The sequence below is a fragment of the Babylonia areolata genome, chromosome 27 (genome assembly GCF_041734735.1).
Source record: "Babylonia areolata isolate BAREFJ2019XMU chromosome 27, ASM4173473v1, whole genome shotgun sequence".
Taxonomy (NCBI): Eukaryota; Metazoa; Mollusca; class Gastropoda; order Neogastropoda; family Buccinidae; genus Babylonia; species Babylonia areolata.
Genome location: NC_134902.1, coordinates 10,408,008 through 10,428,662, shown reverse-complemented (window position 1 = coordinate 10,428,662; position 20,655 = coordinate 10,408,008). Strand labels below are relative to the sequence as shown.

At 46.2% G+C, this 20,655-nt stretch overlaps 1 protein-coding gene across 4 annotated transcripts in view; it reads right to left on the bottom strand.

Moving 5' to 3' along the window:
- The window catches only part of LOC143301440 (myotubularin-related protein 13-like), a 303,236-nt gene that overhangs the window by 190,111 nt on the left and 92,470 nt on the right, over nucleotides 1-20,655 (bottom strand). For all 4 annotated transcript variants that reach the window (XM_076615734.1, XM_076615735.1, XM_076615736.1 and 1 more), the window contains exons 10-16: nucleotides 20,135-20,248; nucleotides 19,009-19,137; nucleotides 14,607-14,705; nucleotides 13,734-13,888; nucleotides 13,163-13,328; nucleotides 8,602-8,751; nucleotides 3,740-3,808 (exon numbers count right to left, since the gene is read on the bottom strand). In XM_076615734.1, coding sequence (XP_076471849.1) covers nucleotides 3,740-3,808; nucleotides 8,602-8,751; nucleotides 13,163-13,328; nucleotides 13,734-13,888; nucleotides 14,607-14,705; nucleotides 19,009-19,137; nucleotides 20,135-20,248 — 882 coding nt within the window. The remainder of the gene's footprint in view (nucleotides 1-3,739; nucleotides 3,809-8,601; nucleotides 8,752-13,162; nucleotides 13,329-13,733; nucleotides 13,889-14,606; nucleotides 14,706-19,008; nucleotides 19,138-20,134; nucleotides 20,249-20,655) is intronic.

The window sequence follows — 20,655 nt, the reverse complement described above, 5'->3', positions numbered from 1 at the left end:
TTTGTAAGACTGTTTCTTCCTGCAGCTCCGCTCTTAACTTCGTGGTAAAAATTCCCCAGTCAGCTTTGTCATAGTTCAGGCGGTCCGGCAGAGAGTCACCTTCCCCATCTGTGGGGCGGAGGATGACAGGTAAGTGGTCACTCCCGTGCAGATCGTCGTGCACTCTCCACCCGTAGTCCAGGACCAACGATGGATTGCAGACCGACAGATCTAACCACGAGAGCTTTCCAGAGGACAGATGAAGGTAAGTGGGTGACTTGTCATTAAGGCAGCACAGGTCCATATCGGAAAGAAGGTTTTCCAAAAGAAGACCTCGGGCTGGTGTCACCTCACTTCCCCAGAGCAGGGAGTGGCCATTGAAGTCGCCCAACAGTAGAAACGGTCGTGGGAGCTGGTCGACCAGGTTCATGAGGTCCTGCCTCAGAACACGGACGGAAGGAGGAAGGTAGAGAGAGCAGACAGTGATGGTTTTCTCAAGTGTGACTCTGACTGCCACCACCTGTAAAGGGGTGCTTAAAGGAACTGTACTGTATAAAAGGGACTTACATATAAAAAGAGCGACACCTCCCGTCAATCCCTCTTGCTTCGGTTGAGCGGGTTTAAAAACGGAGTTAAAACCAGAGAGAGATAAAACCTTGCCATCTCTTTGCAGAGTCTCCTGCAGCGCCAGCACTGAAGGTTTCAAAGCACGACAAAGCAGCTGAAGTTCCTGGAAATTGGCGTAGAACCCACGGATGTTCCAATGGATCACTGCCATTAAAATTTTTTTTTTTTTAATTAAAAAAAATAAAGCAGCAGCCTAATCCATCGCTACCTTCCTTTTTCGAACTTAATTTCTCCGATTCCGACCAAGCCGGAATATCTACCACCTCAGCTCTTCCCGATCCCGCTGAGGCCGCAACCCTCCCCTCCTTGAGTTTTGGAGGTACGGGGGGTTTCTGGCCACTCCCGCCAGCCCGAGGGCCAGGCAGACGAGAGGCGGGACGAGGGGGGCTGGGGGGTGGGGGTGGACGGGAGGCGGACACCATGCCTCCGCCCGAGGCTTTTCGCTCCCGCCCAGCAGCCCCTGAGTACCGCCATACAGGATGGGAAGGGGTGGATACAGCGCCTCCACCCAAGGCCAACGGTTCTATCAAGGTAGGCACGTCGTCCATCTGTGTCCCTGTGGACGTCGTCTGGACCGCAACGTCCACCATTCTGGGTCTGACGACAGAGGCGTAAGACGCCTTAGACAATGCGGCCTCCACTTGTTTGCGTGCCTCAAAGAAAGAAATTTTCTTCTCCGTCTTCACCTTCTGGATTTCTTTTTCTTTTCTCCAGGCGGGACAGTCTTTTGATGAGGACGGGTGGCCGCCTCCGCAGTTCGCACAACGGGCTGGACTGACACATTTGCCCTGGTGCGCCGCCTTTGAACAGGTGTCACACGCCTCTTCCTCCTTGCAGCGGTCCCGCACATGTCCGAATTTCTGGCACTTGAAACATCTAAGAGGGGATGGCACGTGCAGGCTTACGTTCACCAAGCAGGTATCTGACTCGAATGTCCTTGGGGACATTCAGGCAGCAGAAGGTGAGGAAAAATGTGTTGGTCGGGACTCTGTCCGACCCCTTCCTTACTGTCACCCTGTAAACGTCGGTCACTCCCTGAGAGGACAGCTCGCTCTTGATCTCTGCTTCAGACACTCCTCTCAACTCCGGGCATCTGATGACCCCCTTTGAGCAGTTCAGTCCTTTGTGAGGGGAAACCCTCACCGCCCTATCCACAAAAGTGGTCACCTTGAGCAGAAGCTGTGTCTGCCTTTTGGACTCTGTCTCCACCAGAAATGCTCCGCTCTCCTCAGCCTCTTGATAGATTTCTGGATAGTGAAGGGGCTGAGAGCCGACAAGGGCTTGTCGTCATCAGAGCCCTCCACCACAAGCCACGACGGCCAATATCCAGAGGTCTCACCGACCTCCGAATCCGAGTCATCAGTTCCTGGTCTCCTTCTTTTGCCAAGTTTAGGGGGGGAGGGGGGGGGGGGGGGTTTGTTTGGAAGTCATGGTTTATTAATTGTATATTCATCCCTCCCTTACCCACCCACCATGGGGTCCAACTTAGGGGCCAGGGTCAAGGGAACACCAGCTTGACCCCTTCCAGGTTTCGGGAGGGATATACAACTAACAGCTTAGCTCCAACGTGTTCCCCCCCAATCATGCCCAGCTCCTGGGGACAGAGAACCGAGCACTACGGGTGTTATCCTCGCTAGCCTCCAAACTACCAGTCTTGACCCAGCCCCACGAAGGGGTAGCCGATTGACACACATGGGACCAATGTGTGCCGCCTGTCTTAGGAGAGGTCCGAGCCAAAGGGATCTGTTGAGAGCAGCGTGCTCTCTCAATCCCCAGGATCTCATTCCCCTCCATCACAGGTCGCGCCGCACAGCAAACACGGCGGACCTGAAGAAGGCCGCAGAGAAAAAAGAATGTGGAAAAGAAGACTTGATGGGGAGCTGAGGACAGAAAAGAGGCGGTAAAAAAAAGAATAGAGAATAGCGAAAGGGACAGTGGGTCACGTTTAGTTTGGGCCTCACTCACGACCTGTTCGGCATGGGAAGCCCTATCAGGGGAATCAGTACGAAAACCACCACTTATTCAGCTACAATGGCTATGTAGGCTGTCAATTAAGACCTGGGACTAGAGTAGCAAACCCCCAGAAGCACTGATGCCCCTGCCGACATAGCTCGCTCGATCACTGGCCACTAAGCCTCCCGACCACGACAAGGTAGTGACCCCCCCGGGAAGCAATTTGAATAGCCTCCATTGAATTTCCTCAGCATATGGGTACACCATTCTTCTCTAACCCTCTTGACCTCTTTAGTTAAATTGTTGACGCCAAGCTGATCATACAGAACTGAACTTACCAATGAAATGCCCAGTTCCTGTTGTATCTCCTGGTATATAATTCTGGCACTGTCCTCAATTATTGCTTTCGCCATGGTTATATTGTTCTCAATAACTGCTGTTACTAAACATCTGGTACAGTTGTCATCTTCAAGTGCCAGTTTTCTGAGCTGAAAATCTTTGTTCCACATGAAAACTGTGGCCCTGAAAGGAAACTGTTTCCCTTAATGCATAGACAAACTCAAAAAGAATTTTTCCAGGACATTCCTTTTAAAGTTGTACAGAATTATTTCATGAAAATCACATCTGCTCAATTCAATGTTGCCTTGAGAAGCATAGTAACCCTAAACATACATTCTGCTGTGCAGTTAAAAAAATCAACAGCCAGATGGGCTTGAGAATAAATGTGAATGCTATGGCAAAAGTGGCAAATATCATAATAATTTCTTTTCTCACTTTAAAAGTTATGTCACATCTCAGAACTTATTGAAAAGCCCTTGTACACACACACACGCACACACACACAAACAACAATGATGAATGTAATGGCTGGTTTGCAGCAGCACACATTATGAATCAGATGCTAACAACAATCACTGACAGTATACTGATACATGCAAAAACATACACTCAAACAGATTCACTCAAATGAACATACACAAACACTTTCACACACACACACACACACACACACACACAGATGCACAAACACACACACACACACAAACACACAAGCTTTCCCTAACACTGCTTCCACTTTTTTCTTCTTCTCTTCTTTTACCTGAGGGCTGGATGTGAAAAAGCTGTATAAGGCTATTCTTTTAACCTCAATAAAGATCTTTTTGACTTGACAAAAACTCACCCTACAGAAGGCTGTGGCAAGAGGCAGGATATTGTAAGCCACCCCGTTCTCATCCATGCTGGATTCATTCTGAAACCAACATCACATTTACTGTTTCTCTATTCCATGCAAACATCAAGACACAACCACTGTTCAATCATTGTGGGATGGTTCTGAAACCATCTCACTATTTCTGCACACTATATAAACACCAAGATATACCACTAAGTGAAGCAGTGGCCTAGTAGTAAAGCGCCTGACAAGGAAGTGAGCGTGCACAGGTCTGAATCATGTATACGGAACAGAAATTTTAGCTACCCCCCAGGCCCCTCCTTCCCCTCTCCACAAAACCTTGTGTGCTAGTCTGTGTGCTTGTCATTTGCATGAGACGATAAACACTGTGTGCGTATGTGAAAGCATGTGTGTGTGTCTGTGTAAATGTGAAAGTGTGAGTGTGTGTGTGTGTGTGTGTGTGTGTGACGTGCCCTGGAGGAAACCCAGTGTGTGTGTGTGTGTGTGTGTGTGTGTGTGTGTAACATGCCCTGGAGGAGACCCAGGAGATCAAGAAGGTCTTCATCAACAACAACCTGACTCACCTCCGCTCCAGAATGCTAAACAAGCACAAGAACATCTCGTTACATTAATTCATTCATTCCTGCAGCCATTTGCACACACAGTCAAAGCATGCAATACACTCATTCATAGGACTGTGACACTTATCACCCCATTTCCCCAGCAACACCTGAATTTCACCAGCAGGTGAGTGCATGGGTGCAGACATTATGCATGCATTTGGGACTGAGTGGCTGGGCATGAGCAAGTGTTACTGTGTGGGGGAGATCAGAAGTGATATATATATTTTCTTTAAAAATGGGTTTCATATATTCTAATGTTAATGTACTGAATTTATTGGCATGATATATGTTGTGTGCATGTGTGTGTGTACACACACGCACGCGCGCGCGTGCGTGCATGCGTGCGTGTGTGTGTGTGTGTGTGTGTATGCATGCGTGCGTGTGTGTGTGCATTTTACTTATACATACGATTTATTTCTTAGATGTTATATATATATATATATATATATATATATATATATTGCTGTACAATACCTCATAGTCTTAACATGTGTGTGTGTACAGGTGTGGGTGTGGGTGTGTGGGTGTGCATTTTCTTTTACTTACATATAGCATTTATTTGCTGGATGTTTTTATTTGTAAATGATGTTCAATACCTCATTTTCTTAATGTGTGTGGGGGACTGGTTGTTTTAGTTTATTGTCAGCTGTTGGGAATACTTATTTGACTAGTTTTAATCTCTATTTAGTTTATGTTGCACATGATCATTTTATGTTGGCGTTGACAATAAACCTGTGATTGCACCAGTTAATTTCCATGTGGATTAATAAAGTGTTTTTGATTGATTGACTGATTAAACATGACAAAGCAGAACAAAGCAGCAGACAGTGTATCAACTACGCATGACCGGCGGATCTGCTGTGTACTGAAAAAGATGGCTGACTAGACCACAAATACTGTATCATCATGATGACTTGTTCCACCTTGGTGTGGACAGTGTAGACTATGAAACCCTGGGTCTAAAGCATGTTGTGGGATTGGGGTGTGACAGAGGAGGGACATGCAGTTTTCTTTCAGAAAATGGTCATAGTCTGTTACCTGATAGTTTCGTTAATCGTTTTATTTCACATGGTTGTTGTTCTGTTTAACATGATTTTCCTTGGTAAGTGTAAGAATTTGTATCTTATCTTTGAAACCGAGCTCAAATTACATAAAATGTGATCTATATCTATCAAGATACCCGAGCACATATACAAATACACACACAACTCAAGTGGTAAAATCAAATGTACACATTCTTAAAGAACTTCCATAAAACTAATACCTACAGAGAGGGTGTGGGGGGTTGGGGGGGAGAGGGAGAAAGAGAGAGAGAGAGAGAGATAGTGTCTACCTCGCCTCTTTCAGACATTGTGCATGAAACTACCATGAATGTGTTTTAAATGTTGCATGGCCTTGAAAATGTTTGAGCATGACAATGGTGAGAAGACAGATTACAAGGGAAAAAAAGAGAGAGAAAAGACAGAACAAAAAGACGAGATAAAAAAAAAAAAAGAAAGAAAAGACAACAGAAAGGAGAAAAATGATGATGGAAGGAACAAAAAGAAACAACAAACAAAATGAAAAAAAGAAAGGAAAAAAAAGGAAGAAAAAAAAAGAGAAAAAAAAAGGGAAAAAAAGTGGGAAAGAGCTTTCCAAGGATGCTGAGACTATCCTGCTCATTTGCAGAAATTTTAAACATCCACTGATTTCTCCTTAAAAAAAACAACAACAAAAAACAATTAAGAAAATTTTTTTTTTCTTAAAGATTTTCCTGTAAACTATTAAAAAACCTCAACTGTTGAAAAACGTAGCCCTAATTCACCTAAAATGAGCTTTGTAACAATGTCTGTGGATTGTGAAGTAGATAAATTCATAGAATTTGTTACACACATTAGTCAGTTTGATTTGATTTTATCTACAGAAACAAAAACAGATAAACAAGACAACCTATTCTTTGAAAATGTTTTTGATGAACTTGGATATACAATATGTTTTAAGTCAAAAATGTGCATTGTACGAACGCTCTGGCAGTGTTGCTTTTGCTACAAAATATTGTAATGGTATAACTGTTCTACCAAACAAAGGCAACAATTCGGCTTGGTTCATGATAGCCTAAATCATCATCAACAGGATATGATAAAGATGTGTGTGTTGGAGTGATTTACATCCCTCCTGAAGGATAAGTGTATAGCAGTGTTGATAGTTTTGATGATTTTGAAAACAGGCTTCTTGATGTACAAAGTAAATATGATTGTTACATTCTTTTAACAGGTGACTTTAACGCATATAAAAAAAATTTGAAAGATTTTACTGATCCTCATTTGAGTGATGATGTAGGTCCATTCCTTGGATTAATCAATGTTTGGATGAGCAGTTGTGATGGAGTCTCCTGTCGGTCCAACGGATGAGTAGGCAGGCAGGCTTATCTGTTGGTGTGTGTCCTCATATGGGAGAAGAGGCTGATTCTGGATACGCAACACTTCCCACAGGTGTTGCAAGGGAAAACATCTCCAGAAGTTGAGCCCTGCTTCCTTCGCTCACGCTTCTCCTTAATGGCCAGCATTCTCTTGTTTTCAAACGTCTTTATGCCACTAGAGCACAACATCCTCCAGCGAGAGCGGTCAAGGGCATCAGTTTCCCAGGAAGCAATGTCTATGTCACATGCTTTGAGGTTTGTCTTTAAGGTGTCCTTCAAGCGCTTGCAGGGTCTTCCAAGTTTGTGGTGGCATTCCTTCAGCTGGCCATACAAAAGCATCATCAGGATCCTGCTGTTTGTCATGCGGACAACGTGTCCTGTCCAGCGTAGCTGGCACTGGATCAGCAGGCTTTTGATGCTGGGCAGGCCACTCCTCTCTAGGACCTGGAGGTTGGAGACCCTGTCTTGCCACTTTATGCCGAGGATCTTTCATAGGCATCTCTGGTGAAAATGCTCAAGTTGTTGAATGTGACAGCGATACGTCGTCCATGTTTCACAGCAGTACAACAACGTGGTCAGCATAATAGCTCTGTAGGTTTTGATTTTAGTGCTGAGCCTGATGCCTTTGTTGTTCCACAGCCTGTTGTTGAGTCTGCCAAAGGCGGAGCTGGCTTTGGCGATGCGCAGCGTCACTTTTGCATCAAGGGCTCCGTTGCCGCATAGGGTGCTGCTCAGGTAGCAAAGCTTGTCGACTGACTTGATCTCTGTGTCATCGACCTTGATTGCAGGTGGGGGGGAGGGGGGGGGGCACTGGCATTCTGTGAGCTAGCTAGTTGGTACATGGACTTGGTCTTGCTGAGGCTGATGGTGAGTCCAAAGCACCTGCAGGAGGTTGATAACCTGTCCATAATGAACTGCATGTCCTCATGGGTGTGTGAAGCAAGCACACAGTCATCAGTGAAGAGGAACTCTCTCAACAGTGCCTCAAACACCCTGGACCTGGCATGGAGTCGCCGCAAGTTGAAAAGTTTGCCATCTGTGCGAAACTGATTTAGATGCCCCGGTCACAGGCTTGGAAGGCATCAATCAGCATGGCAGAGAAGAGAATGGAGAACAGAGTGGGTGCCAGGACGCAGCCCTGCTTCACTCCATTTACCACAGGGAACGGATCCGACATGTCAATATTTTCCTGTACTCTCGCCTGCATGCCATCGTGGAATGATGCAATCAGCTGGATCAGGCTCTCTGGGAAGCCGAACTTTAGGAGGATCTTCCACAGACCACGGCGGTTCACTGTGTCAAAGGCCTTAGTCAGGTCCACAAAGACCATGTCGAGCTCCTTGTTCTGCTCACAGCACTTCTCTTGCATCTGGCGTACGGCAAACACCATGTCACATGTTCCCCTGCCTGTGCTTCAGGAGTAACTGTTATGTAAGGTTTGTTAATTGTCTGTGATTGGGGATGAGTCCCATTGTATAATGGAATCTCCCAAGCAAGATCAGCTGAGAAAAAGGTATGTGCCTAAAAAATCATTTGTCTCCGATATTCGCTTAAAACTTTTGCAAGATGCTCAAGAGGCAAAAAAGTTATCTTAGATGTAAGTTTATAAAATTTGCAGATGCTGTCTAGATAGTTTTTGGACAGTTAAAATACATTGGTGTTTTCTCAGTTTCTATGTGAAGCTGTTGTGCATTTGGAAATGTTTAATCTGGGCATGTAACCAATCTTCCATACTCCAATAGGACAGAAATGATAATTAAAACTTGAAATGTGTGTGTGTGTGTGTGTGTGTGTGTGTGTGTGTGTCTGTGTGTGTGTGTCTGTGTGTGTGTGTAAGAGCATGTTTTTACCTGTAGAGCACAGTTGAGGAGGCGGACAATGAGGTCAAACTGTTGGTGTTCCAGCATGGCCCTGTTGGCATGTACATGGTGACTCAGCTCCTGTGTCAGCGTCAGCCGTGCCACACGACTCTTCAGTGCTCGCAGCACTGCTGGAAAGATCTGTGCAACACACCATATCAAATCAGGTCATGTTGCTGACCGCCAAGGGGCCATTTCAAGGCTGAAGAAATGATAGTCATAACAATGCACAAAAAACTTGTATCTATACTCACTCATGTGAATTATCACACAAAACTACATATATTCATTCTCCCAAACATTCTTATGTAAAAAACCACCCCCCCCCCAAAAAAACAACCCCAAAACACAATGACATTTTTTTTTTTTTTAACACAAAGGATATGGTGGTGGTGTGTGTCCATCGAGATCGATGATGACCATCGTTGTCATCCAGCTGGGGGATGGGGGGAGGGTGGTGGTGGGGTGGGGGGCAGGACGCTCATGAATCTATCTGTGAATGCGCAGATGGCTGAATAGTCCAATCTGTGCACGAAATGTTCGCTGACAGTTGGGGCAGACAAAGACAGGCATATCATTGTCAGGGAGCTTGTTTTGCCCTTGACTTTCTGGCCTGCCTCTTCTGAACAGCTGCGGCAGTCCTGTTGGCCTCGCACAACTTGGCGCCTTTGTGCACAGCAGCGCGCCATTTGTCACGGTCTACTTCAGATTCCTCCCAGGAGTCAGGGTTGATATCAAACGCTTTCAGAGAGACTTTCAGAGTATCTCTGAAGCGCTTCTTCTGACCTCCGTGTGGTCTCTTCCCTTGTTGCAGCTTGCCACAGAAGAGCCTTTTGGGCAGCTGATGGTCTGGCATGCACGCCACGTGTCCAGCCCAGCGAAGCTGGGACTGGATCAGGATGGTGAAGATGCTGGGAAGGGTGGCTTTTGCGAGCACCTCTATGTCTGGGGTCCTGTCTTGCCACTTGATGTTCAGTAGCTTCCTGAGGCATGTTGTGTGGAAGTGGTTCAGCTTCTTGGCATGTCGTTGGTACACTGTCCAAGTTTCGCAGGCGTACAGTAGTGTGGGGAGAACTACTGCTCTGTAGACCTTTAGCTTGGTCTCAAGACTAATGCCTCTTCTGTTCCAGACATTTGCATTGAGTCTACCAAAAGTTGCGCTTGCTCTTGCAATCCTGACTGTCACGGATCAGCCCAACCTTTCGTTGCTGCGGAAGTATAGGCGGAAGTGCGAGCGATTTAGTATGGCTCAGTGGCCGGTGAAAGTGGTTTTAGTTCCGATGGTTGGGAGTTCGAATCCTAGTTTCTCTAGATCATGTTTTCTGACATGTTCTTGGTTTGGTAAAAGCGTGTGTCTGCACACTCGTTTTACCTGTGTAAGAGTTGTGCAGCATGTGCACACACCGCTCTGTAGGAGCGAGAGGGCTCTTGTCACATTGGCATGACTGCAACTGCAGTGCAGTGCGTGCAATGTGTGTTTTGGCCAGTTAGCGTGCCAAGTGCAGAACTTGCGCCCACCTGCCGTTTACCTGGCTGCAGCTGACTGTGATTAGGTGTGACTTGACTCTGAGACGTCAGAGAGGGCGGACCTTGTGGCAGAGGCCCGGAAGGCTGATGGAGAGGAATTCTTGGCCAGCCAGAACCTCTGCCTGATCTTTAGCAAGCCGGTGAGCAGAGGCTGCAGTGCCCGGCTGAAGGTCCCACCCAAGTCACCACCTTCGCCCATCACAAGCTGTCGTGAGCTTGCTTGTTTGTTTATTGAGGTCTCATGACAATGTGGTTCCGCGTTCCTCGACTCAGGCGACGACGTCCGACAGCCCTGCTGTCCCAAGGTTGACTGGTGGTTCCAGGGCGTTGTTCTGCGTTCCCCGACGCAAGTAGCGGCAAATCGACTGCTCTGCTGTCCCAGCTCCGAGGTCGCCCCTCGGGGTCTTCCACCTGAGGAGCCAAGCGCTGACACGAAACCCTGGGGTCGCACCCTGGGGATCCAGATCGTCCCTCGGCGTCGACCTTCGACCGCAGCCTGCCCTGCTTGCCGTGACCTCCCGGACTCATCTGGTGGGGTGCTCTGTGGCTGAGCTGGACATCAAGGGAGAGATTGTAGTTAGCGTTCGACTCTCAGCCTGGAGCAGGGATTTTTCAGTCCGTCAACGAGTGACAGATGAGTTTAAATGAACGTTGCCGGTTGTGCAGTGAATGTGCGAGTGTGTATGTGTTTGGTTCGTTTTTCTTCCGTTTCTTGATTTTGTCCCGGTGGGGGTTAAAGGTGGGTTAAGGAGGGGTGGTTTAGAGTTAGGTGGGGGCGAGGGTTTGGGTTTGGGGATAGCTTAGGAAGTAGGTCCTGTACCCATATGTGTGTGATTGTGTGAATAAAAGTTGTAGAATCGTACACGGATTTCTGCGTCCTTCTTGGGAGTGTGTGTTGTGCGGTGTCGACCCTAAAAGTCCACGTCTCCTGACTTTTGGGCTTGCCCAGATTTCTGGAGTGTGTGACACTGACGTTCACTTCATCGTCGATGGTCGCATTTTGTGACAGTGTGCTGCCAAGGTATGTGAACCGCTCCACCGCACTGAGTCTCTGACCGTTGACTGTGATGTTGGGCTCAACGTAGGGTTTCCCTGGGGCTGGCTGATGGAGAACTTCAGTTTTCCTCGTGCTGATGGTAAGGCCGAAGTTCCTGCTGGCAGTGGCAAACTTGTCAACGCTGAGTTGCATGTCAGCTTCAGATCCAGTGTTGAGGGCACAATCATCAGCAAACAAAAAGTCTCTGATGATGTCTGTCATGACCTTCGTTTTTGCTTGAAGCCTTCTGAGGTTAAACAGCTTGCCATCTGTTCGGTACTTTAGGCCGATTCCAACATCGCCATCTCTGAAGGCATCAGTAAGCATTGCAGAGAACAGCGTTGGAGCCAGGACGCAGCCTTGCTTGACACCATTTGTGAAAGCAAAAGGAGCAGATGTTTCGCCATTGTCCTGGACTCAAGCCTGCATGCCTTCATGGAATTGGCTGACCAAGGAAATAAATTTCCGAGGGCATCCATGCTTGGCCATGATCTTCCACAGTCCCTCTCTACTCACGGTGTCGAAGGCCTTAGTGAGGTCGACATAGGTGGAGAACAGATCAGCATTTTGCTCCTGACATTTCTCTTGCAGCTGCCTTGCAACAAACACCATGTCGGTGGTTCCGCGCTCTTTCCGGAATCCACATTGGCTCTCAGGCAAATGACCTTGGTCAAGGTGTGCTGTGAGGCGGTTTAGTAGGATCCTGGCAAGTATCTTGCCTGCGATGGAGAGCAAGGAAACGCCCCGATGGTTATCACAGGCTTACCGGTTCCCCTTTCGCTTGTACAAGTGAATGACAGATGCATCTTTGAAATCCTGGGGGATCGTCTCTTCTTTCCACATGAGTGAGTACAGCTGATGGAGCTTCTCAGTCAGCACAGTGCCTCCATCCTTGTAGACCTCTGCTGGTAAGGAGTCTGAGCCAGGTGCTTTGCCACTGGATAGCAGACGGATTGCTTTCTGGGTCTCAAGAGGTGCTGGCGGATCGTCCAGTGCTTCGTTGATGGGGACTTGTGGGAGAAGGTCTATGGCTTCATCATTTATGGAGGAAGGGCGATTTAAGACAATGTTGAAGTGCTCAGCCCAGCGTTCGAGAATTTTCTCCTTCTCGGTGATCAAGGTATTCCCATCTGCACTGAGGAGGGGGGATGATCCTGAGGATGTGGGGCCGTAGACTTCTTTTAAGGCATCATAGAACCTCTTCATATCATGCCTGTCAGCATATCCCTGGATCTCATCAGCTTTGTCACTCAGCCACTTATCCTGCATCTGGCGTAACTTTTGCTGAACAGTCCTGCGGATGGCATCGTACGCATCCTTTTTTGATGTGGACTTTGGGTTGCTCAGGTAGGCTTGATGCAGACGGTGTTTCTCATCCAGAAGCTGCTTGATTTCATCACAGTTTTCATCAAACCAGTCTTTGTGCTTTCTGGTCATGGGTCCCAGGGTCTCTGAAGCTGTACTATAGATCAGCTCAGGCAGGGTCCTCCAGTCAGACTCCACATTCTGGTTGTCCAGAGAGGCGGATTCCAGACGATCTTCCAGCAGGATACAAAGGATATACATACAGACACAGTCACAAACACATTAATTCAGACACAAACAGAGAATATTATTTTGGCATCACACACTCACTCACACACATACACACATACATTTAACACACACACGCTTCTGCTTGTATGATGGTTTGTATACTTTGTGCTTCTATGATAGTCTGTGTATGAACTGTTTATATGTTTATATGGCAATATCTTGGACGTGAAGCGATTCAACTGATTGTTACAGACACAAGATTAATGATGTTTAATTTGTGTTCAGGCATCATGTCAGGCCCACTGTGAACCCCCACTCCTTTGACAAGGGCAGAAGGCCTGCTTCAGTGAAACATTGTCTTGTCTTGTCTTGTGTTGTCTTGTCTAGCATACACACACAGAGAAAATGATTATTTTGGCATCAATGACATACAGACACACACAAGACACTGACTATTTTTGCATCAGATATCCTGTTGTCAAAGATGAAATTGACACAGTTACGGAGAACTTCCAGGCGTCGTGCATGGTTCTCCACCATGCGTTGTCGCTCTGATGCCGAGGTGATGGGTGCCCCCATGGGCACAATGCGACTCTGGGAGGGGCGGATGTTGGTCAGTCTGTACACACACACACACACACACACACACACACACACACACACACACACATAGAGGCTGTGAAGTCAAATGGTGATCACCCAATTCACATCAGTGCAAAATACAAACTGCACCATGGAAAATAAAAGAAAAAAAGAATGCACAAACATCTTGAAGTGCAAATTTAAACACTGCGACTTAGACATGTAGCCCGACTTGAACACATACACTTGTGCACACTTGCATACTGGGATGCATGCACACTGATGTGAACACACACAACGACAAACACACATACACTGAGAAATAACATATACACACTGAGAAAACACACACACACACACACACACACACACACACACACACACACACACACAGAGCACTTCACTACTTCATTTCCCCCCCAAAAAAATGGTGGCTGCCTACTTGTTCTTGAGGTTATGTTTGATCATGCCCTCTTCAATGATGTCTTGCACTGTTTGTACGTTGAGGGAGGGGAACGGGAGCTGGTGAATACGACAGTGGGCACCCTCTGTTGGCTTGGGAATCTTGGCCACATATGGCTGAGGATTCGGACACTCCTGCCCACAAAACCACCACCACAGCTGCTGTCAGTCAACAGACTGCATCCTGGTACTGGTGTAAAAAAACAGGATTGTCATCACAACACCAGAAAGGACTGGAGGCACCAAACACACACACTGGTACTTTTTTTCTACAAATCTTGCATGAAATATTTTTATTATGTAATTACATATAATCTAATGTACTTAACGTGACTCTCTGGTGCAGACACGGATAAAGGGCCCATTCCTGCACTATGTAAATTACTACTCTATCCATGCAGAGAAATTGGAAGTAGCTGCACCTTTTAGCTTCCCTTAGTATATCACCTCCCTTGTATACAACTGCTTCACCTTCTTTTCCAGCAGCCATCTTCCATTCCAGCAGCTTGTGCATCAAACAGCTAAGTATTTTTTCTTTCCTCTCTGTCATTCAATTGTTCAAACTTCTATTGTCACAATCATGCTTTCCTCTGTGTGTGACCTCACTCTCCATCTTCGTCCTCTGCTCTGAACCTGACAATATATTCACACCTGAATCTTCTGCTCTCCATACTGAGAGGAAATGGAAAAGAAAAGAGAAATGGCAGACAGAAGAAGAAACAGAATGAAAAGAAGGGACGGAGAGGATAGGGAAGAGAGGAGAAGGGGTAAAAAATGATGGAAAGGAAAAAAAGGAAGAAGACAAAGTAAAGTGTCAAACAAAAAGACCAGTGGCCCTGGCACAGCATCCTACATTGAGGTAGAGCTGGTGGGCGAGTTCTTTGATGTGCTCTGCTACTTTCTCTGGATCCGACTGCTCCAGTCGCAGCTGCTCTGGCATCATGGCATATACCTAAAACATGATGAACATCCAACACATCATTGCTGTCAATGTGTCACTGTGTGTGCTATCTACATCACTGCGTCACTGTGTGCTATCTACATCACTGCTGTGATGTGTCACTGTGTGCTATCTACATCACTGCTGTGATGTGTCACTGTGTGTGCTATCTACATACTGCTGTGGTGTGTCACTGTGTGTGCTATCTACATCACTGCTGTGGTGTGTCATTGTGTGTGCTATCTACATCACTGCTGTGGTGTGTCATTGTGTGTGCTGTCTACATTACTGCTGTGGTGTGTCAATGTGTGTGCTGTCTACATTACTGCTGTGGTGTGTCAATGTGTGTGCTGTCTACATTACTGCTGTGGTGTGTCACTGTGTGTGCTATCTACATCACTTCTGTGGTGTGTCATTGTGTGTGCTATCTACATCACTTCTGTGGTGTGTCATTGTGTGTGCTATCTACATCACTTCTGTGGTGTATCACTGTGTGTGCTATCTACATCACTGCTGTGGTGTGTCATTGTGTGAGCTATCCACATCACTGCTGTGGTGTGTCACTATGTGTGCTATCTACATTACTGCTGTGGTGTGTCACTGTGTGTGCTATCTACATCACTTCTGTGGTGTATCACTGTGTGTGCTATCTACATTACTGCTGTGGTGTGTCACTGTGTGTGCTATCTACATCACTGCTGTGGTGTGTCACTGTGTGTGCTATCTACATTACTGCTGTGGTGTGTCACTGTGTGTGCTATCTACATCACTCCTATGGTGTGTCAGTGTGTGCTGTCTACATCACTCCTGTGGTGTGTCACTATGTGTGCTATCTACATCACTTCTGTGGTGTGTCAGTGTGTGCTGTCTACATCACTCCTGTGGTGTGTCACTGTGTGTGCCATCTACATCAATGCTGTGCTGGTGTCACTATGTGAGCTATCTACATTACTGCTGTGGTGTGTCACTGTGTGTGCTATCTACATCACTGCTGTGGTGTGTCACTGTGTGCTATCTACATCACTGCTGTGGTGTGTCACTATGTGCTATCTACATTACTGCTGTGGTGTGTCACTGTGTGTGCTATCTATAAGACTGCTGTGGTGCGTAACTGTGTGTGCTATCTACATCACTGCTGTGGTGTGTCACTGTGTGTGCTATCTACATCACTGCTGTGGTGTGTCACTGTGTGTGCTATCTACATCACTGCTATGTTTGTGTCACTGTGTATGCAATCTACATCACTGCTGTGGTGTGTCACTTTGTGCAATCTACATCAATGCTATGGTGTGTCACTTTGTGCAATCTACATCAATGCTGTGATGTGTCACTTTGTGCTATCTACATCACTGCTGTGGTGTGTCACTTTGTGCAATCTACATCAATGCTATGGTGTGTCACTTTGTGCAATCTACATCAATGCTGTGGTGTGTCACTTTGTGCAATCTACATCAATGCTATGGTGTGTCACTTTGTGCAATCTACATCACTGCTGTGGTGTGTCACTTTGTGCAATCTACATCAATGCTATGGTGTGTCACTTTGTGCAATCTACATCAATGCTGTGGTGTGTCACTTTGTGCTATCTACATCACTGCTGTGGTGTGTCACTGTGTGTGCTATCTACATCACTGCTGTGGTGTGTCACTGTGTGCTATCTACATCACTGCTGTGGTGTGTCACTGTGTGAGCTATCTACATCACTGCTGTGGTGTGTCACTGTGTGAGATATCTACATCACTACTGTGGTGTGTCACTGTGTGTGCTATCCACATCACTGCTGTGGTGTGTCACTGTGTGAGCTATCTACATCACTGCTGTGGTGTGTCACTGTGTGTGCTATCTACATCACTGCTGTGGTGTGTCACTGTGTGAGCTATCTACATCACTGCTGTGGTGTGTCACGGTGTGTGATATCTAAATCACTGCTGTGGTGTGTCACGGTGTGTGCTATCTACATCACTGCTGTGGTGTGTCACTGTGTGTGCTATCTACATCACTGCTGTGCTTGTGTAACTGTGTGTGCTATCTACATCACTGCTGTGGTGTGCCACTGTGTCTGCTATCTACATCACTGCTGTGGTGTGTCATTGTCTGAGCTACCTACATCACTGTTGCACTTGTGTCACTGTGTGAGCTGTCTACATCACTGCTGTGCTTGTGTGACTGTGTGTGCTATCTACATCACTGCTGTAGTGTGTCGATGTGTGTTATCTACATCACTGCTGTGGTGTGTCACTGTGTGCTATCTACATCAATGCTGTGGTGTGTCACTGTGTGCTATCTACATCACTGCTGTGGTGTGTCACTGTGTGCTATCTACATCACTGCTGTGGTGTGTCACTGTGTGCTATCTACATCACTGCTGTGGTGTGTCACTGTGTGCTATCTACATCACTGCTGTGGTGTGTCACTGTGTGCTATCTACATCACTGCTGTGGTGTGTCACTGTGTGCTATCTACATCACTGCTGTGGTGTGTCACTGTGTGCTATCTACATCAATGCTGTGGTGTGTCACTGTGTGCTGTCTACATTACTGCTGTGGTGTGTCACTGTGTGCTATCTACATCAATGCTGTGGTGTGTCACTGTGTGCTGTCTACATCACTGCTGTGGTGTGTCACTGTGTGCTGTCTACATCACTGCTGTGTTGTGTCACTGTGTATGCTATCTACATCACTGCAGTGGTGTGTCACTGTGTATGCTATCTACATCACTGCTGTGGTGTGTCATTGTGTATGCTATCTACATCACTGCTGTGGTGTGTCACTGTGTATGCTATCTACATCACTGCTGTGCTTGTGTCACTGTGTATGCTATCTACATCACTGCTGTGGTGTGTCACTGTGTGTGCTATCTACATCACTGCTGTGGCGTGTCACTGTGTGCGCTATCTACATCACTGCTGTGGTATGTCACTCTGTGTGTTATCTACATCACTGCTGTGGTGTGTCACTGTATCTGCTATCTACATCACTGCTGTGGCGTGTCGCTGTGTGCTATCTACATCACTACTGTGGTGTGTCAATGTGTGTGCTATCTACATCAATGCTATGGTGTGTCACTTTGTGCTATCTACATCACTGCTGTGGTGTGTCACTGTGTGCTATCTACATCACTGCTGTGGTGTATCACTGTTTGTGCTATCTACATCACTGCTGTGGTGTGTCATTGTGTGTGCTATCTACATCACTGCTGTGGTGTGTCACTGTGTGTGCTATCTACATCACTGCTGTGGTGTGTCACTGTGTGCTATCTACATCACTGCTGTACATGTGTCACTGTGTGTGCTATCTACATCACTGCTGTGGTGTGTCACTGTGTGCTATCTACATCACTGCTGTGGTGTGTCACTTTTCACTATCTACATCACTGCTGTGGTGTGTCACTGTGTGCTATCTACATCACTGCTGTGGTGTGTCACTTTTCACTATCTACATCACTGCTGTGGTGTGTCACTTTTCACTATCTACATCACTGCTGTGGTGTGTCACTGTGTGCTATCTACATCACTGCTGTGCATGTGTCACTGTGTGCTATCTACATCACTGCTGTGGTGTGTCATTGTGTGTGCTATATACATCACTGCTGTGGTATGTCACTGTGTGCTATCTACATCACTGCTGTGGTGTGTCACTGTGTGTGCTATCTACATCACTGCTGTGGTGTGTCACTGTGTGTGCTATCTACATCACTGCTGTGGTGTGTCACTGTGTGTGCTATCTACATCACTGCTGTGGTGTGTCACTGTGTGCTATCTACATCACTGCTGTGGTGTGTCACGGTGTGTGCTATCTAAATCACTGCTGTGGTGTGTCACTGTATGCTATCTACATCACTGCTGTGGTGTGTCACTGTGTATGCTATCTACATCACTGCTGTGCATGTGTCACTGTGTGCTATCTACATCACTGCTGTGGTGTGTCAATCTACATCACTGCTGTGGTTCTACATCACTGCTGTGGTGTGTCAATCTACATCACTGCTGTGGTTCTACATCACTGCTGTGGTGTGTCAATCTACATCACTGCTGTGGTGTGTCACTGTGTGTGCTATCTACATCACTGCTGTGGTGTGTCACGGTGTGCTATCTACATCACTGCTGTGCTTGTGTCACTGTGTGTGCTATCAAATACGGTGCTCCTCCCTACCACTGGGCATTGAGAAAATGAGTGGAGTATGGGGAATTTTCAATAACTGACCTTATGAAAGCTATCACAACTTCAGAAAGGAGACTGACTGTGGGATGGGGCGGTTGGCAGTGTAATCAACCTTAAAATGTTAATAATAATGAAAAGAGGAATAAAGAACTTACCTCATCAAAGATATCACAGACTCTGTAAGGGGGCCCTCTCTCCGCCACAAAGGCACTGAAGCCCATGCCTTCAAACACCCTCATCACAAACTGGTCCTCCACCATCCCCCGCTGGCCCAGGAAGTCTGCCTGAAATACAGACAACACTCACCTGAAATGGACACAACACATACATGGAATACACACAACACTCACTTGAAATACATACAACAATTACCTGAAAAACAACACTCACCCAAATGCATATAAAACACACCTGAAATGCATGCAACACATACATGAAATGCACACAACACTCACCTGGTATACAACACTCACCTGAAATGCATACAATATACTCCTGAAATGCACACAACACACACCTGAAATGCACACAACACACCTGCTAAACATGGACACTATAACTTCCATGCTTAGCAAAAGAAGTTCCTGTTTGAACAAAAAATGATAATAATGACTGCTCTTGTTGTTGTGTCAGAATATCAGATCAAAGTGCTAAGTTTACAGAATAAAAAAAAATATAAATATAACAGTAAATGCAGTTTGCATATAATTTGGCTTCTTTTATTATTTTTTATGCCCATCCCAGAGGTGCAATATTGTTTTAAACAAGATGACTGGAAAGAACTGAATTTTTCCTATTTTTATGCCTAATTTGGTGTTAACTGACAAAGTATTTGCAGAGAAAATGGCAACGTTAAAGTTTACCACGGACACATAGACACACAGACACAGACACACACAACCAAACACCGGATTAAAACATAGACTCACTTTGTTTACACAAGTGAGTCAAAAATTCCTCTACTGAAAAATCACTCAATTTTCGAAGACAAATTCTATTAAATGGAATAAACCACATCATGACATATATGACAAGAAAGCTTAATTTTTGCTCTTTAAAATTAGACAAGATGTTTATAAACAGTGTTGCTTAGTCCACATCTATATATGGTCACCATGACAATACAGTGAGGTTTATAAACAATGCTACCAGTCTACAGTGAGGTTTATTGACATTAAAGTAAAGTTTATATACACTGCTGCCAGTCAACACACCATATATCATCCATCATCATCATCATCATTAGGACCACCCCTGTGGCGTGAGAGTGGTGGGTCTGACCTTGTGGAAGGTGATGAATGGTTCAGGGTGGATACGGATCAGGGCTAGACTGGACCTGTATCCGGTGAACAGCTCCGCAAACATCCGGATGAACACTGCACGTATTTCCTTGTCCTGAAGGTCAGAATGGATTTCAGTAGTCTTTGCCTTACAGGTATTCCTCTGCGTAAGGTCAAAATCAGACATTTCCTTTTCCAGTACACACACACACACACACACACACACAAACACAAACACTCACTCACACATGCACACAGCACAGTCTTGCCCTCAAAAACACAAAAAAGCACAAAAGGACAGAAAGACAGACACAGAAAGAACAGAAGGGAAGACTGACAGGCAACAGGCCCGAAGAGAGGGGACACAGAAAGAACAGAAGGGAAGACTGACAGGCAACAGGCCTGAAGAGAGGGGACACAGAAAGAACAGAAGGGAAGACTGACAGGCAACAGGTCTGAAGAGACGGGAGACAGAAAGAACAGAAGGGAAGACTGACAGGCAACAGGCCTGAAGAGAGGGGA